The sequence below is a fragment of the Ptychodera flava genome, unplaced genomic scaffold (genome assembly GCF_041260155.1).
Source record: "Ptychodera flava strain L36383 unplaced genomic scaffold, AS_Pfla_20210202 Scaffold_94__1_contigs__length_393698_pilon, whole genome shotgun sequence".
NCBI classification, from domain to species: domain Eukaryota; kingdom Metazoa; phylum Hemichordata; class Enteropneusta; family Ptychoderidae; genus Ptychodera; species Ptychodera flava.
Genome location: NW_027248416.1, coordinates 325,002 through 344,091, shown reverse-complemented (window position 1 = coordinate 344,091; position 19,090 = coordinate 325,002). Strand labels below are relative to the sequence as shown.

Below are 19,090 nucleotides of genomic sequence, written 5' to 3'. Positions count from 1 at the left end.
TCAACATTTGCAAAAGTTCAGCATCAGGAGAGAATATCCCCTGCTTTCCTCCCCACACCGGTCATCAAAATTGCTTTTTTTTTCAGATTTTGTTTGGCTTAATTTAATTTAAGAACTGCTCCTGTATTCTGTATCAGCAGCAGTGACTTTACAAGAAAAGATTAATTCAAGTAGACAGGTAATTCCTGTATCAGCAAAAATCATCCTTTGGAAAGGATTTTTTCGTACTACTATTCATGTTTGAAATTTCAATTTATTCCTGAAAATATTAGGATGTATTGTTTTTACTCGTACGCTTGCATTATTTATATTGCCTCAGTGACGAGTGACAGACAAATTTTCATTCTGCAATAAAATGAGTAGAAAATATAATATTACAGTTTCATATTTTTTTAGTTTCATATTTTCCTTCTGGCATGTATAATCTACGGCTTTCACGTGGGCTGCTCTGATTGGTCAACTACACACTTGCTCCGCTGATGGCGCTGTTCACTCAAGATGGCGGATACTGACAGTAAAGGAAAGCATGACATCCGTGGTTCGCTTGGAAATCCTGGGGGTTGGCTTGGCCTTCTCACATTCTTCGTTCTTGCGCTAGCATGCTTAGTTGGATTTTCTTCGAGATTGTTTGCAGTCATACGATTCGAGAGTATCATCCATGAATTCGACCCATGGTGAGTTATCATTGTCATGTCAGGCCGTGTTGTGTGTACCGCGCCGGGCCTTTTGTACGTGTATACTGAATGCAGGCATGGGCGCCGGTGTTGCTGTACACGATGTGTGTGATTGAACCCATTATTAGTTGTAGGCTGGTGATAATAGCGTAGAGGGGGCGTACTGATACCGATACTCATTTTCGTAAATATGAAGATATGGTGCATTTAAATGTCATCTTAAATTCTGACAAACAAAATCTTCGCTTTTCCAAGGGTCCAGTTTGGAGTTAGTAAATTTGATCGAATGCCCCGAGAAAATTATTTTAATTTTATTGTAATTTTAATCTTACTAGTATCATACTTACAAGCCTTCACGTCTGACTGTATATGGAGTCCTTCAGGCAGGAAATATGTGTTCCTCCGTTTTGTTTCGTCTCTTTATTTGATATACTTGTATGCTTTCCAAGTAAATTGCAAGCACCGTGCATCCATGGGCGTCCATAATAAAGCATAAGGGTCACAGGTACACAGGTAGTCCATGCATGACTTGTGTTATACTATGTTATAGCGTGGTTCACAGTCCCTCCACAAAATTTTGTGGAGGGACCGTGCGTGGTTGTAGGTATCTTTAGCTATATGTGACATGATGTGTACTATTTTGTTGTTTGATGTTTGTGGCTAAAATAGTTTTGATGTAAAAATGGCAAAGTTACTGAGATTACAAATACCCTCTAATAATTCAAGGCAATATTTTAAATTGCTTCGCTGTAAGCGCACTGGGTGTTACATTAATAATGATTGTGATCACATCAGTAAAATTTGAGACTTTGTCCAAACCACCTGACATTTACTTGCCCATCATAAATACTAGAATTGCTGACAGTTGCATTGTCAACCAAATGCTGCACGTTGATCACATGCTGCAGCTTTTGTAGTCTTTTCAATTTCAAATATCACTGAACAATTTATTTGTCCATGTAGATTTATTGGACTAGAACAGAATAATATCTCCACAGACTTGTTTTTTACTCCTCTGTCTATGGTATATCATTATAGGATCTGCCAATAGACTAGTTTTCTACTCCTCTGTCTGTAGTATATCATTATAGAATCGACCAATAGAATGACTGGTCTTTGTACATCATGACATAACATCCCGCAACAACTCCAAATGTTATCATCTCAATGCCACTTCTATCAGGTATACGAAAGGTTGTTCTCAGTTTTAGATAACAATTTTCTGAAGGTTTACATGAGTGAGTTGGTAAGATCACCTGAGTAGTGATAGATTGATAACTCATCAATATTATGCACCCACTGTTTTATGTTGTAAAGAAATGTCTTGATTTCTCAACGTAAAGAAATGTTGAAATCTTGTCTGCTATGGCCGTGTCATTGGTAGTGATTTCTGTACGCTTGCTGATTGCCCACTAAGCACTGAAACTCAATCTAGACCAATCATGGCACTTTTTGTACGTAATTGTTTACATGAAAAATTGGATATTAACAGTCTGTCTGTACCGTACATAAAATGCAACTCTATCTCCAATGTGATAGTTATAACTTTGTTCATTGTTTGGATTAATTTGTAGGTTCAACTATCGATCCACACATCACCTTGTGTCTCATGGCTTTTATAACTTTTTGAATTGGTTTGATGAGAGAGCATGGTATCCACTTGGAAGAATTGTTGGTGGTACAGTAAGTAACAGACACTGCTGTAGTACAACATAGTGTGTGCGGGGATGGGATGGTTTACTCATGTAGGAAAGGTGTACGGGTATGTGCCGCCCGAATGGGTCACTTTTTTGCGAAAAAAAATCCCAAAATATGGGTCATTTTTCATCAAAAAAACCCCCTAAACATTGGTTGATAACAAAACAAATATCCCATGCTTTAGGGGAACCTTCACATGCAACAGAATAAAGGTGAAAATTCCCCCAATTTGTCAAGCAAATCCCTAGCAATGTGCCATATTTTTTGGAATATACATGAACAATTGTTTCCAACTTGGGCGGCACCACCCAACCCCTACCCCAAGTGTGTATCTGTCTATAAAGTATAATACATTGTTTTGTTATTATGATGTTAAATGAATACCAGCGTGTGTCTGTAGTACAGCATTATAACAGATTACAAAATACAAATGGGGTAAATGTTCACATTGTTTTTTGAAAAAAGTCTCAGCATGATCAGTAGAGCTCACAAGATTATTGTTTAACAATTTATGATAATGATATCTTAATTTGCCTCCTGTTGTATTTTATTATGAACTGCTGTGTTTTGTTTCAAGTTTGTGTCACAATTAATGCTGGAATTAACAAATGGTGGCAGATGAGCCGTGAAAACTACTTCAAAAATTGAACACAAAATCAATATGCCATGATATTCTCATACAGCGTGCATATTCCTGCAACTATGTTTCTGAAGCATACTTCTTGACATCACATAGTTCAGTGGTTGTCATGGTTGCAAGAAAATATTTAGTCATGTAATGCGTATCTCAAAATCTGATTTTACAACTGTGTCATTTCCCATGATGCATAGCAGTATTCAGTGGAATGCAGAATATATGATGTGGTCACTGCATATGGAACACACAGTATGGTTATACCATTGTAACATTTTACTGCTGTGCTAAGTTCCATATCCACCATATGCTGACAAATGTTGGGAAAAAACCCAAGAATACGTAGCATCAATTAAAACATTGAATACCTTCATAAAACCAAACTCAGATCTTGATTCATTAATTATTGACCCAATAAGTGGCCAGAATAACATACCTGTGTTTTGTAACAAAGTTTTTAATTTGGAACTTGTTGATTGATTGATAAATCGCAAAACTTCTTTTTTCACCCTAGTATTATTAAGCTGCAAAAGAAAAACTCGGAGATCAATCAATCAATCTAAACTCTGAGATGTGTAAAACAGATGTAAGGCATTGTGTCAGTTGTTTCACGAATAATTTGCTGTAAATGAACAGAACAGATTGGCCTTTCATGAAATGTTGACAAATTTACGTATAACTAACAAGGAACTTAAAAAAAACATTTGCAATGAAGCAAAATTTTCAAATTCCATTTCTTTTTGCAAGGTGTATCCAGGGTTAATGGTGACTGCTGGAAGTATACACTGGGTTTTAAACACGCTGAACATACCAGTGCATATAAGAGATATGTGTGTATTTTTAGCACCATTATTCAGGTAAGATTGATGTATTTTCAGTCACACTATTCATCTAAAATGCCAGTGATGTATTGGATCATTATAATTAGTAGATCATCTAGTATATAATAAAATCAAAGCTCAGTCATTTTATGTGATCTAGAAGTTCTTGCTTGAGTTTGCCTCATTGTGGCACGGCCCTGTAGCACCAAGAACAATAATTGTTGATGTAAGTAATTAGCTGCATGATGGGTTGCTTTACCAGTCATGTGATAACACAGACAAGAGATTGAGTTGAGTTGAAAACAGTAACTTTCAGCATAAAACTCATCTATCAGAAGGCTTTCTTTGAGCGATGTGAAAGTGTTCAGGTTCAGATTATTACATTCCTTTTTATGGAAACAAAATCAATGAATTCTTTTGAATATCAATTGCCCCACTTATATATTGGTATGAGTAGTCTTGTAATGGTTGCCAAGGTTACAAGTTTGATAAAAATAGCCATATGTCATTACCAGTGTTAGAAATTATGAAACTTAAGAAAATTGCCGAGACAGCCATGAAATAATAGATGTGAAATATCACTGCTTGTCTTGTGACTGTATTATGAAAGTTTGATAAATTTAAACACTGTTTTTGTTAGTAATAGTTTAACAGACAACTTTGGTCATCAACAATCATATACCAATGGCATATTACTAAATATATGGTCTGTTTTGCATTTAACGTCTGCCCCTGTTGATATCTGGCGTATTGCTGAGTGTTGTCAGCCAGTAATCCATGCATTCAGAGAATTAGTCATCTTAAAATTTAAGGAACAGTTTTCATGAAGTGAGCTTTTGGAGGAAATCTTTGTCTATAAAATTGAATCTGTATTGTCAATCTGTTGACAAAACATGGACTTGCCTTAAAACCTCAAAACTGATAGTTTATGTATTTTTTTGAAGAAAATTTGAAATTTTGCTGTCATTTAGTTCAGAAATCTGAAATGACTAAAAAGCAAAGCGCTGATAGCCAACAGATTTCAAATATGGCAAAAGGCATGTTGACAGATTGACATAATATATTATACGTCGACAGATGGAATTGTTTAGAAAGATTTACCCAGTGGTATGTGTACCCTCTAAGGCACAGTATGAAACGTCACAACACAAATTGTCTTTGATTACAAGTTAATTATTTTTCTTCATGTAAAGACAGATCTGATCCAAAGAAATAGAAATTTAAGAATTGTAATAATGTAATGTTATCATTCTGTTTAAACAGATTGTGTGAAAAGTTGATGTGAATTATCTTGCTCGGTCAAACTGAATGAGTAGAACAGTACAGAATGTCCAATAAAACTCTGTATTTTGTTTTCTACATCAGTGGTTTAACAGCTCTAGCTACGTACTTGTTAACTAAAGAACTATGGAACGCCAGTGCTGGACTTTTAGCTGCAGCATTTATTGCCATTGGTAAGATCAATTACATTCCAAGTCATTTTTCTTTTCAAAAGTCTAATAAAATTTCACTTTAAAATGCTGATATCTGAGAATTGATCTTTTTAAATAATATTTTGATACTTGATGATCACAACTGTTTAATTCAATGACAGAAGATTACACAGAGCATTCACATACTCTGTCATATATTCCCAGTTCAGTGTAGGAAAGTTAACTGTAACAGATTTCACTCACCAAATGCAAATATTTTCATACTTTAGGCTGCTTAAACATAGTATTTTCCATAATTTTACAAGCATTGCCTGAAATTTTTGGTGGCAAATGCAAGAAATGACACAAAACTTTCTTGGCAGGCCAGTTACAATGTGATCTACAAACATGATATGTTTATGATTTGTAATTCTATCTCAAAACATTTTCTTTCCTGTGGAAAAATGTAGGTACCATGTACACACCCTGACAGGATGAGGGGGAAATAAGTTTCAGTTTGGAGTTAACATTTTTAACTCATGATATTTCTGTTGTTCTTAGTGCCTGGGTACATCTCAAGATCTGTGGCTGGCTCCTTTGACAATGAAGGAATTGCAATCTTTGCCTTACAGTTTACATATTTCTTATGGGTAAGTTTGTTCTTCTGAAATGAATAATTTAATACTTCATGATGTCCTAGACATTGCGATGTGAAGACAAAGTGATGTCTTCCCATCAGATAAAGTTTAAAGGTCAGAATGATGCATCATGGGAGTGAAGATTGTGTAAATGCATTGCTAGTGAGATAAACTGATGTTAAAGTTTTCAAAACTTGAAGATTTTGAAAAGTCTTCAGAACAGCAACTCATTCATATCAGACTGCATTTCATGAAATAGTTTGTTAAATTGATGTCTTCAGAGAGTAGCATTCTCAAGTACAACTTTATCCTTGAACAAAGTTAACCAAGGGTAAGTTGAAATATCAAAATGCAAAATGAAGATACACAAATGTTGAAGTATTCAGTCAAGTGAGAAACACAGACAGATACGGCAATATTACATTAGTGGTATCACACCAATGTTTTCTCACAGCAATTTATGAGAGAGTACTGTAGGCCTGGTCAGCTTTTTTAAAGTGGTTTACACTTTAGGTATAGAATTGCCAATCTTAGTCCATGTATCAAAGATGGCATGAACATATATTAAATCTGAATGGATTTGCCACCACTGTAGTAAATAGTAATTCAGTTTTATGCCAGAAGTCCTTATTTGTCAAAGTCCATACTTTGAAAGCCAATGCTGGTTTATGCCACCCAGACGATCAACAAGTGTTCTATTCTATACAGATTGGAGTCCATTCACTTGATATGAAGCAGTAAACACAAACTGCAATACCTGTTTTACATGCAAATGTTGTAAACATAGTTAAAATATATCTTTTTGTAAACATATTGCTTCGTTTTAAATTTCAGGTGAAATCTGTGAAGACAGGATCTGTATTTTGGGCAATTTGTACATCTTTGGCGTATTTTTATATGGTATGTAAATGTGAGCTTTATGAAATAGAATAATTTATTTTTCAGGTAAAGTAGAACCACTTATCTTCCATGAACTGATCCAAGGAAAATAATTCACTGAGTTGATTTCACAAAATTGCAAAATTAAAATGGAACTCTGTACATGATTTAAGCAAGTGTTGATGTTAGTCTATGAGGCTGTGTTCATCAGCTAATGAACCCACTAGCTAATGAACCAACCAGCTGAGTGAAAACCACAGCTAATGAACCCACTAGCTAGTGAACCCACTAGCTAATGAACCAACCAGCTGAGTGAACCCCCTCAGCCAGTGAACCCACTAGCTAATGAACCAACCAGCTGAGTGAACACCACAGCTAATGAACCAACCAGCTGAGTGAAACCCCTCAGCCAGTGAACCCACTGGGGAGGTGAACCCACTAGCTAGTGAACCAACCAGCTGAGTGAACCCCCAGCTAGTGAACCAACCAGCTGAGTGAACCCCCTCAGCCAGTGAACCCACCGGGGAGGTGAACCCACCAGCTGAGTGAACCCACTAGCTGAGTGAACCCCCAGCTACGTGAACTGAGGCCAAAGTAATTAAATTCTTTGTTTTGCGTCCTTACCCGCTTAGGTTTTTAAGGTTTTCATGAAAAACACACACAGTGTATTTGAATAGGAAATTTTAGGACATAACCGCTTAGCTTTTCTGAACTAAAAATTTTGTTACAATTTTTTATTTGCTGCAATCAAATTACATTGTGTTAATTTTCTTGTGTGTGTTTTTCAGCCGCTTAGACGCGTACCTTTTCCCATTTTGAGTGGACGCAAAACAAAGAATTTAATTACTTTGGCCTGACCAGCCAATGAGTGAACCCACCAGCTAATGAACCCACTAGCTGAGTGACCCCACCAGCTAAGTGAACTCACTAACTAGTAACCCACCAGCCGAGAGAACCCACTAGATAACTGAACTCACTAACTTAAGAACCCACCAACTAATGAATCCACCAGCTAAGTTTATTAAGTCCCCGCAAGCGGGGACTTTATGGGTTAGGTCATGTCCGTCCCGGCGTCCTTCCGTCCGTGCACCTGTCATCAACGATTTCTGTGGCATCTGTGAAGCGATCGTTTTGTAACTGGGCATAAATGTAGTACCATATGGTCTCTTGATGCACAGTCCTTATTATCTCAAAATAATTCAATTTAGTCACCAAAATTACTCTTGATGTCTTTTATTCAGACTTTTTTTCTCTGAATCCGAATCTGAAGCCAATGTTTGGATCATGTAAATACACTGATGACGTAAATCACCGGACTGTACGATTATTTATGGGGGAGACGCTAGCAAAGGTTGTAGTCGATTCCAAAAGGTATTTCGCAGGACTGGTGACGGTTTCGGTTGGTCAGTTTTAGGAGTTTTAGGCGTCAAGCGTTGTCTGTCGTGATGAACGAGAGCCACAGAAAGCTTTAGTAATTTGCAAAAAATGTCATCTCGTCAGTTTTAAACGTCATCGTTGACAAGCACTACGGTTGTTTATGCGGGCTCCCGTAAAATAATGGTATGGTCAAACGATTTGAATCGCTGGTGAATCACATGCAGTGAACACGTTCTCTGAAATGTGGCTGTCTGATAAAGTTATCTATCTGTTTGGGATCAGACGGTCCGTCATGACGGGACGAAAAAATGAAGGCGGCGTTCGACGTCGACTGCATTGGCCACGAATGATGCCGTCCGCAAAGTAATGCAGTACCGAAAAACCGTCATTAATATTCAACTATTTTCGCCACTCGGAAGTTGAAAGAACGGCTAGTACGGGATCGAAATAAAATACTCGAGAAAGAACGTCGACTTTCAAAGTCTGAAGGAGCCATGCTCTGCCCGATGGCTATCCCTTGGTGGAGCGTAACGGTGCGAAGGCCCGCGCTGTTTTTGGAGTTTGGTGATGAATGCCGCAAATAACAACGTTGCAGACGGCTTGCTGAAGCAAACAATATTCGTTCGTATAGCCATGACATGCATGTTGATGATGCCGATCATTGACCAATGTAATTTTGTCTTTCATAGTCAGGATGCAAACCTTTCGATAATACAACCAATGATACAGTCGACCATCGCAGAATTACGGACAGTGTTAGATGTAAAGGAATCATGAACGCGAGTTCAGAGAAGAAATCGAAGCCAACCACACGACCTGATATATGCTAATGAGAGCTGCGTCATCCGCTTTGCCTGTGCAAACTCGCGTCGACGCTTCATCGCGCCGAACATTTGATACAGCGAACGGAGGAGCGATTTCCTGCCAACTGTACTACATGTACTAATATCCTATTGTGTCTTGACAAAGTCATAAATGCAAGTAAATACCCAGAGATTGACAATGAACTCCGTGACTACGGTATCGAGGCACTTGAAACTTCATCGATCATCTTGGATCAGACTACGTAAACCGTGAGCACTCACGGCAACGGGTTTAGAAACGACTTCAGACAAGCGAAGTTTACGCTGAGAACTCGGAGTCATGTCGTTTGCTAATTCAAGAATATGCGGAAAGGTTTCCTGCAGTTCGACAATTGACATGTATTGCAGTAGTAATTCCTGTATCCTTGGTTGCATGCGAAAAGGGCTTCAGCTGCTAAAACAGGAGCCCGTAGTAGATTTTCCGACGGCCATGTAGATAATTTGATGTTGCTCTCAATGGAAGGGCCGTGTGTTGCCGATTTCCCGTACGGCAGAGCAAGGGAGATATTTGCCTCGAGGGCTCGCAGAAACCCTAGGAATTCTTAGATGTTGAATGTTATTGACATGATACTCAGAATTCAACATTAACACAATTATCAGTAGTTTACAGCTACTAAACATTCCAAACAATGTAAACAGCGGGGACTGTGTCATCTTTCGATGACTTGTTTCAACACCATTTACTTAGAACAACAAGAAAACCAGAAAGGCAAACGTATAAAAAGTTTCAGCTTTTGGTCCCTTTGAAAGAATTATGTATATTTCATTATTTTGTTTATTTTTAGGTGTCAGCATGGGGTGGTTATGTCTTCATTATAAACCTCATACCACTTCATGTTTTTATACTCATGCTGATGGGAAGATACACACAAAAGTTTATGTTGGTAAGTTTATATTTATTTTTTAGTGACTGTAAGCAGTGTAAGTCAGTAACTTAGTGACTGTAAACAGTGTAAGTTAGTAACTTAGTGAATGTAAACAGTGTAAGTCAGTAACTTAGTGACTGTAACTGCAGTGTAAGTCAGTAACTTAGTGTAAGTCAGTAAAGGCTGACTTACAAAAGGCAATGTGTTGAGCAATGTGAGAAGCAATGCATGTACTGCTGCTGTCCAGCTGACCATGAGTTCAGGCTGCCTTTGTCACATGATAAAAGGTCAAAGGTCATATCTGAGTTGACTGTAATAATGCAGGCAGCGTGCCTTCACAGAACAATCTCTTGCAGTAATATGGTAGGATACAGGAACTTTGCCTGCACAAAACAGTTATGTAGTCAGAATATGTGACTTCTAAGCAGTCATGTCCGGAAAGGTTGGGAAAACAGTGGTGTTTTGTGAATTTTGTCCAGATTTTGGTCTTTGTGAGTTCCTAATAACTAGACTGATGAGTTTTGACAGATTGTACATTGGATTCAAAAAGTCGCAAAAATGTGTACTTGCACTGCTTTGAAGTGATTTCATCACTTATCTGTGGAAAGTGCCACAGCAGTGGTAGTGAAGTGAAAAGATATAGAAGTAAAAATTAACACATGAAAGACACAATAGCCATCAGAAAACCTGGTCTCTGAGAATTGATTTGATGAATAATTTATTTTTTTTGCAGCATACACAGTGTTTTATATAATTGGAACTCTTTTGTCAATGCAAATACCATTTGTTGGGTTTCAACCTGTCAGAACAAGTGAACATATGGCTGCTGCAGGTAAGTACAATGCCCTCTCTGTCTGTATCAAGGCGCCTGTACGGCGCTTATCTGACAAAACGTGCTATCTGACAAAAATACCTAATTACTGCCTGTAGCCTTACTCATTTGTGGAAAGTAATCCCTCGCACAATACTTCGTCTGTTAAAACACACAAACGAAATATTAATTTGAGCAGTCTAAATCACAAAATCACAAACATCACAAAAAAAGCCATATAATAGTGAAAAATACAGTAAATTTCATTGATTGCGTAAAATCGTCGAGCACCTCAATTAATCTCTGTATATATCGATCAACACATAGAGGCTGCCTTAAGGGGTAGAGGAGAGGGCACGAGGTCACATGAGGTCGTGCGCTCTCACAGTGGCGGGAGTATCAAAACCACCACAATGGCAAGCAGAGTACTTGTGTTTTTAGCTCCGCTGTCAGCGACGCGGAGCTTATCAAATAGGTTGATTTTCCGTCGTCGTCGTCCGTCGTCCGTCGTCGTCCGTCAACAATTGCCTTCTCCTCTGAAACCGCAAGTCCAATTGCTTTGAAATTTTATATGCAGTTCACTTGAGGTGACCTCACTTCAGTTTGTTCAAATCGTGGTGAAATTTGCATATTTGTATTTTTGGGGTATTTTTGGTGTTTTTGGTAAAAAAATCTTCTTCTCTGAAATCGCTTGTCGATCGCTTTGGAATTTGATATGCAGTTTACTTAGGGTGACTTCAGTCAGATTTGTTCAAATCGTGGTGAAATTTGCATATTTGTTTTTTAAGGCAATTTTTGTCATTTTTGGTAAAAAAAATCTTTAAAAATCTTCTTCTTCAAAACTACCAGTCAGATAGCTTTGATAATCGCAATCATACCAATCCATAATCCAATAACACTAGGTCAAAATTTGTAAGACAATAGTTGTAAACATAGACACAAAACAGCACAGAACAGACAGTAAATAGACGGTACACAAACATATTTGGTACATAGGTCCCTAGGGATGATCTATTTCAGATTTGTTCAAATTGTGCAGAAATATGCAAATACGCATTTTTAAGGCAATTTTTGCCATTTTTGGTCAAAAAATGTATTTCTCAAAAAGTACTGGTCTGATACTTTTGAAATTTGGTATACAGGTTTCTATAGACGAACTAAGTAATATGTATTGAATTTCTGATGAAATCTGTAATTTTATATTTTAGGGGCAATTTTTGCCATTTTTGGTCAAAAAATGTGTATTTCCAAAACTACTCATCTGATAGCTTTGAAATTTGTATACAGGTTCCTACAGATTAACTAAATGATATTTATTGAAATTATGATGAAATCTAGAATTTTGTAATTTGGGGCAATTTTTACCATTTTTGGTCAAAAAATGTTTTTCTCAAAAAGTACTGGTCTGATAGCTTTGAAATTTGGTTTACAGGTTTCTACAGATGAGCTAAGTAATATATATTGAATTTCTGATGAAATCTGTAATTTTGTATTTTGGGGGCAACTTTTGCCATTTTTGGTCAAAAAATGTGGTTTTCCAAAACTACTCATCCGATAGCTTTGAAATTTGGTATACAGGTTTCTACAGATGAGCTAAGGAATATATATTGAATTTCTGATGAAATCTGTAATTTTGTATTTTTTGGGCAATTTTTGGTCAAAAAATGTGTATTTCCAAAACTGCCCATCTGATAGCTTTGAAATGTGGTATACAGGTTTCCATAGATGAACTAAATGATATTTATTGAAATAATGATGAAAACTGCAATTTTGAATTTTTGGGCAATTTTTCCTATTTTGGTCAAAAAATGCGTGTCTCAAAAGTACTTGTTTCACAGCTTTGAAATTTGGTATACAGGTTTCTATAGATAACTAAATTTGATCTTTTGAAATTATGTTGAAATCTGCAATTTCTATTTTTGGGGGCAATTGTGGCCATTTTTGGTCAAAAAATTATTCTCAAAAATTACTCATCAGATAGCTTTGGTTGACATGTTCTTAGGGATGATCCGATGTGATATATTCAAAGTATGATGAAATCTTCAATTGTGTATTTTTACAGCTTATTTTAGCCACTTTTTTCTGGCCACTGCATCGAGATATCAAAGATTTCCACCTTCTTCATCAACATGTGTCAAAAATAGTTATTCTCTACATAAACACAGCGGAGCTATATCAGCCGCTAGGTCGCTTGTTGTTTTTCATCACCTTCCCCGATCGCTAATTTTGCCATTAAGGCCTAAGTACATTAAATTATACTCAATAAACATGCAAGTGGATGAGAAGAAAAGCACCTGCATGTTGCAATACGGAATATCTCCATGGTCTCAACTACAGTATACTGTAGCTGCAATAATTGTAGAGCGGAGCGCGAGCCCGGCCGATGGAAGAAGAACCACAATAAAAAAGAATTAATTACAGGTCAACAATTTGAGAGTAGTTTACAGAAACAAAATCCTTCGTACAGAATACTTCGCATTAACCCTTTGCAGCCCAGAGCGCCCTCAAACGCCCTATGGGGGTGCGGCCAAAGCGCCCGAAAGCGCCGCCCGAACATTCCAGACTTCTGGGTCGATTTGAAAATGCGGGAAACGTAACAGTTTTCCGTGATGAACGTATCATCATTTTCTGATGACGTACTAAGCACATGTTAGGCTACATTTTCCCGCTCATAAATATACAGGTTGCCATTAAAAGTTTTTGCACAAAATCGATCGATGTTTTCTCGGACGCGTCGCTAAGTTTGAATTTTAATTTTTTGTTTACGTCCTGCCGTAGCGTTAACCCTCACTGAAAAATCGCGGATGTCGGTCGCTCGAATACCTAAATCATGAGAATTCTCCTTGACAATGACGAAAAGGAGTAATTTGAAGGCTTTTCAGACGTAGACACAGTGAGTGACATAGACGTTGGCGAGATCGATGCAGCGCTACGGCAAATACTCCAGTTTTAGGACTTCAAACTGTAACCGGAAGCGCCGATATCTTGCGTGAGATCCATCGTCGTCCCATGGTATAAAATTCGATCTTCCGAATTTTCTGGTCGCTGAATCTGGCCCTTATCATCGTTTAGGCGTCGGAGCTCATCCAGTAGATTATTTTTTCTGTTGATTCCGTTTTCAAAACGTAGAAACAGTGAGTGACATTGACGTAGGTGAGATCGATGCAGCGCTACGGCAAGTACATGCTGCATGCAAACTATAACCGGAAGCGCCCGATAAATAGTGTGAGATCTCATAGGGTCGCCTCATGGTAGGAAATTTCGATCTTCTGAATTTTCTGGTCGCTGAATCTGGTTCTTATCATAGTTTAGGCATCGGAGCTCAGCCGATGATTATTTTTTCTGTTAATTCGCCGCCTTTCCGTCAACAAGTTGTCGATGAAATCAACCACTACGCGACTCAGTGTCGATGGCCCGGCGCCGACGTAAACCAGTACTGGTATGAGACGAAGGTTGATGAAATGCGGGCGTTCATAGCAAAATATGATCGAAATTCACACCATGCCAGATGTAAACGACTACTGGTCAACAGACGACAGATTACAAGTACCGGGGATCGCAAAAGTAATGCCAAAGAACCGATATCAGAAGTATTTTCATGTCAATGATAATGAACTCGATGTGCCCGCCTGTGACCTCAACCGTGCATGATCGTACGTTCAAAGTTCGACCTCATCTGACCTCAGGCGTTCAATTTTCTTTTCCCGCAAATTACGGTCATTTCGCCAGCTGTCGATTGATTAGGCTATGATAAAATTCAAAGGCCATATGATCCAGTACATGCAAGCCAAGCCAGTCAAGTAGTATTTCAAAGTTTAGATGCTTACTTGTGCCCTTAGCGGATACTGTCTGAGATTCGATCCCCAGAATTTATTGGAAAGAAAGGCGGACGTACACGGTACAGGCGCCAAAAAGAGAACTATCGTACCCTCATTTTTTGAATTAAAGACACTTTAAATAAATAAATACTTTTATTTTGTTGTAAATTTGATAATTTTGTGTTCAATATTACTTTTACTTTATAATACGTTTAAAAATGATGCAAACATTTCCTCAATGTGCCATGAAATTTTGCACAAGTTGGTTGATGATATAATAATATGTACGGCAAATTCTCGGCTCTATGATGCTACAACAATTACAAAAATTAGAAAAACATTGATTTTCAAAATAACATCATGTAAAAAAAGAAGATACACTCATATTATGTGTTTGTTTATTTTTATTTCATCTGGGACTTCTTACCTGAAAAGGAAAGTGTAAAACTGCGCAATAAATCAGCTGCCAGCTTCATTTGATGAGGAAAAGTGTCAAGAAAATTTCTTGAATTCCCCATAAGCAATATATCATTGGAAAGGAAATTTTATAAGCTTTAAAATAATTTCAGGTTGCTGTAGTCAGTTTTGAGCCACTTTTTTACAAATTTGGAATAAACAATACACTGTTAATGATTACAGAATATTTTAATTTTTGAGTGGGGAGTTCTGGTCTCCACTGTACATTGTTATGCAAATGAGCTGGGCTGCAAAGGGTTAAAGTTAAATTGGCACACTCAGTGTACACAAACATCGTACGAAGCGCGAAGCATGAAGTGCGCTGTGGCTAAAGCGACTCCCCAGGGTATTGCTAAAATGAGTTTTGTCAGATAAGCACCTTTTGTCAGATAGGCGCCGTACAGGCGCCCCTGTATCATAGCGCCCTCTAGAGTTGGTCCTGAATATGAATCAACAGAGTGACTGGCTCATTAACCCTTTGAACCCGGCCAGAGGGGTCAGGGTGCAAAGGGTTAAATCTTTGTCAACAATGAGAAGCCATGTTTATTATCAAGAGGCACATGGTGCATACGAGATAGAAACTAGATGTATTCTAAAAACTTTTGTAGAGCTAGAAGGCTGGAATTAGTTCCACAACTCCATGTTATTTAGAAGTAAAACTGATACCTCAGGTATTTAAAGTTTGAAGAATCTATCACAATATGATGTACTGTTCTTTAAATTCTAAATGAAGATAAAAACCAATATTGAGCTGATCAACTGTGGCCTGCTGCAGAGTATAATTCTTGAACTCTGATATGTAATACATGAATCAAGGATTATCTGAGGACGATGATAAGATAAACCAATATTGAGCTGATCAACTGTGACCTGCTGCAGACTATAATTCTTGAACTCTGATATGTAATGCATGAATCAAGGATTATCTGAGGACGATGATAAGATAAACAATATTGAGCTGATCAACTGTGACCTGCTGCAGAGTATAATTCTTGAACTCTGATATGTAATGCATGAATCCAGGATTATCTGAGGACGATGATATCACGCTTCTTCTTTTATTGCAGGAACTTTTGCACTCATCCAGGCATATGCAGCACTGAAATATGTTCAAGATTTTTTGACAAAACAAGAATTTAAATCATTATTTGTGTTCGCAATTACATCAGTTGCTGGTCTGGTATTTCTAGCAGTAGTGTATCTAACATATGCAGGTAAGCTATCAAGATCTTGAAAACTAGCCACTCCAAGAAACCCAGTTACCATGACAACACAATACAATGATGTGTGACAGATTGAGTAGCTTGTTGACAAATTGTGTAGCTTGTGACAAGTTATTTGGCTTGTTGACAAGTTGTGTAGCTTGTATCAAATTGTTTGGCTTGTTGACAAGTTTTTTGGCTTGTTGACAAGTTGTGTAGTTTGTTGACAAGTTGTTTAGCTTGTTGGCAAGTTGATTAACTTGTTGACAAGTTGTGTAGCTTGTGACAAGTTGTTTGGCTTGTTGACAAGTTTTGTAGCTTGTTGACAAGTTGTATAGCTTGTTGACAAGTTGTGTAGCTTGTATCAAATTGTTTGGCTTGTTGACAAGTTGTTTGGCTTGTTGACAAGTTGTGTAGCTTGTTGACAAGTTGTTTGGCTTGTTGATAAGTTGTTTAGTTTGTTGACAAGTTGTTTAGCTTGTTGACAAGTTGTTTAGCTTGTTGACAAGTTGTTTGGCTTGTTGACAAGTTGTTTCTGTTGTTGACAAGTTTTTTTGCTTGTTGGCAAATTGTAGATTGTTGAGAACAAATTGTTAAGGCATTACAATAAATGTTCATGTTTATTCTGTCAGATATTTAAAATGATATAACTGATAGGAACTTCAATCAGTATGATTAGATTTGGTATGATTTGATATGATATGATTTGATATGATTTATTCCATGATTTATCCACAGGTTATGTAGCACCATGGAGTGGCAGGTTTTATTCACTCTATGATACAGGGTAAGTCATCACGCATTTGTTACACGGCAACCATCAGAAACAACAGATCATAGTAGAAAGTACTGTTTATAAAAGTAAAGTATTTCATTCTGTTTTTCCTATGATTTGATAAGGCACAATGTAAAATTTTATTCATATTGCTATGATTTACAACAATTTACACAGTCTCTGTTTCTCTCTGTCTTTCCTCAATGACTAGGTATGCTAAAATCCACATCCCAATCATAGCATCAGTGTCAGAACATCAACCAACAACCTGGGTTTCCTTCTTCTTTGATCTTCACATCCTTATTTGTACATTCCCAGCTGGTCTCTGGTTTGTCATCAAAAATATCAACGATGAGAGAGTCTTCAGTAAGTTCGCTGTTTTGAGTTTTAATCTCCATGGTTACATTATTAGATGCATGGATTTTTTGAGTTCAAGTTGTATATGAAAACATGAAGACAATGTAACTTATGTAAGTTGTCTTGGTAACATGTTGTCATGATAACGGGTTTGTTAAGAATCTCTCTGGCTCGATACAAAACATAATATCGATTGTCAGTTATCTTTGAAGTTGTATCTTTTCCAGTTCAAAGAGCAGTTCAAGTGCTTTCATATTCCTCAGAATTATTTCATTCAAGTGAAGTTCTTCAAATTTGTTTGTTTGGATGTTTAGCATTTGTTTACTATAATAGTAAGTTCAGAAAGTAAATAAATGTCATATTATTATGTGACTGTATAGTTTGCAATATGGGGTCAAAACACATCTAATTGGACATTGTGGAGTCAAAATATTGCTCTGATAAAGTTAAAGTCTTTCAATATCGCATGCAAACAACTTTAATTTAGAAAGACATTGAAAACAGATAAAATTGAAATAAGAGAAAAGCTTTATGATCATAATTTAGTATTTAGATATATCAAGTTTAGAAATTGATGGTTTTGTGGAATGACTCCAACTACATGATGATAATATTTTCTATATTGACAGTTGTACTCTATGCTATCAGTGCAGTGTACTTTGCCGGTGTCATGGTTCGCTTAATGTTAACGCTGACACCCGTAGTGTGTATCCTTGCGGCCATTGCATTCTCTAAAACATTGGATCATTATCTGTTGGATGATACGCCAAAGAAACAAGATGATGAAGATAGTGCAGATGAGGATGAAGATGATGATACAGAGAGAAAAAATCGTAAAAATTTGTACGACAAGGTGAGAAGGAAAATATAAACTCTGCAGCTATGTTGTCATGGCTACATAACAGCTATGTTGTCAAGGCGACATCACTAGTTTTATTGTAATCCATTTATAGCTGTTACCATGACAACATCTATGTTTGATCAACTTCCAACTTTTTACGTTCAAAGTTTCTCCTTAGAGGCTCAATAGCTGTATCTTTTAGCATCATTTTGTGATTTTACTTCCAAACTAAAACAAGTAAAACAAGGAGTGTACTCCTTGAGGGGTGTTTATACAGATAGAATTAACTGTCCATTGGGACTACATGTGCAATTTTGAGCAAGATAAATAATAAATGTTTGCCCAAATGTAAAATGCAAATGAATGAAAAACACTGTATGTCGTGCATATATGCATTGGAATCTTCACAGAAACAAAAGAGTAGTCCAATATAATGCATAGTGCTGAATGTTCTCCACTGAGATACCATATATTTTGTTTTCTTTGTAATATTACCAGTTTATAAAAACAGTTTGAAATCAAAATAACGGTTAAAATTTAAATTTACATGTCCAATTTTTCAGTAGTTAAAGACTATATACTTTCAATCTGTAGAATTTAAAGAAAACCAGAGAAAAATAGAAAACCTTTTTCAGGTTAACAAATTTCAAGAGTTACAGCTACAGGGACTTTAATATTGGTCAGTCTGATTCCTGTCATATACCGGTATTTAGAGTACAGGTGCAAGTGATGACCTTAAAGGGACATTATTTGTATCTTTTGACTTTTTTTCATTTTTTCGATGACTGAAATCCCCGGTCAAATCAATAGGAGACCTAAATTGTGACTATGGATGGCTTCAAGGATATGTAAAACCACCTTCTTGCTCTTTACGGCAAGGTTCAATGTTGGTAAGGGCGTCCGCGCGATTTGAACCAACCGCCATGATTGAACCCCAGCACATGACCAATATTACTACGCATACGTCA

General features: G+C 37.0%; 1 protein-coding gene across 1 annotated transcript in view; it reads left to right on the top strand.

The window, feature by feature from the left end:
- The first annotated feature begins 483 nt into the window (after positions 1–483).
- The window catches only part of LOC139129128 (dolichyl-diphosphooligosaccharide--protein glycosyltransferase subunit STT3B-like), a 35,637-nt gene continuing 17,030 nt past the window's right edge, over positions 484–19,090 (top strand). The window contains 12 exon segments of the mRNA XM_070694781.1: positions 484–674; positions 2,249–2,357; positions 3,754–3,863; positions 5,193–5,281; positions 5,801–5,889; positions 6,712–6,777; positions 9,782–9,884; positions 10,596–10,694; positions 16,015–16,161; positions 16,888–16,936; positions 17,136–17,290; positions 17,911–18,134. Of these exon segments, the coding sequence (XP_070550882.1) occupies positions 499–674; positions 2,249–2,357; positions 3,754–3,863; positions 5,193–5,281; positions 5,801–5,889; positions 6,712–6,777; positions 9,782–9,884; positions 10,596–10,694; positions 16,015–16,161; positions 16,888–16,936; positions 17,136–17,290; positions 17,911–18,134 (1,416 nt within the window). The 5' untranslated portion in view covers positions 484–498.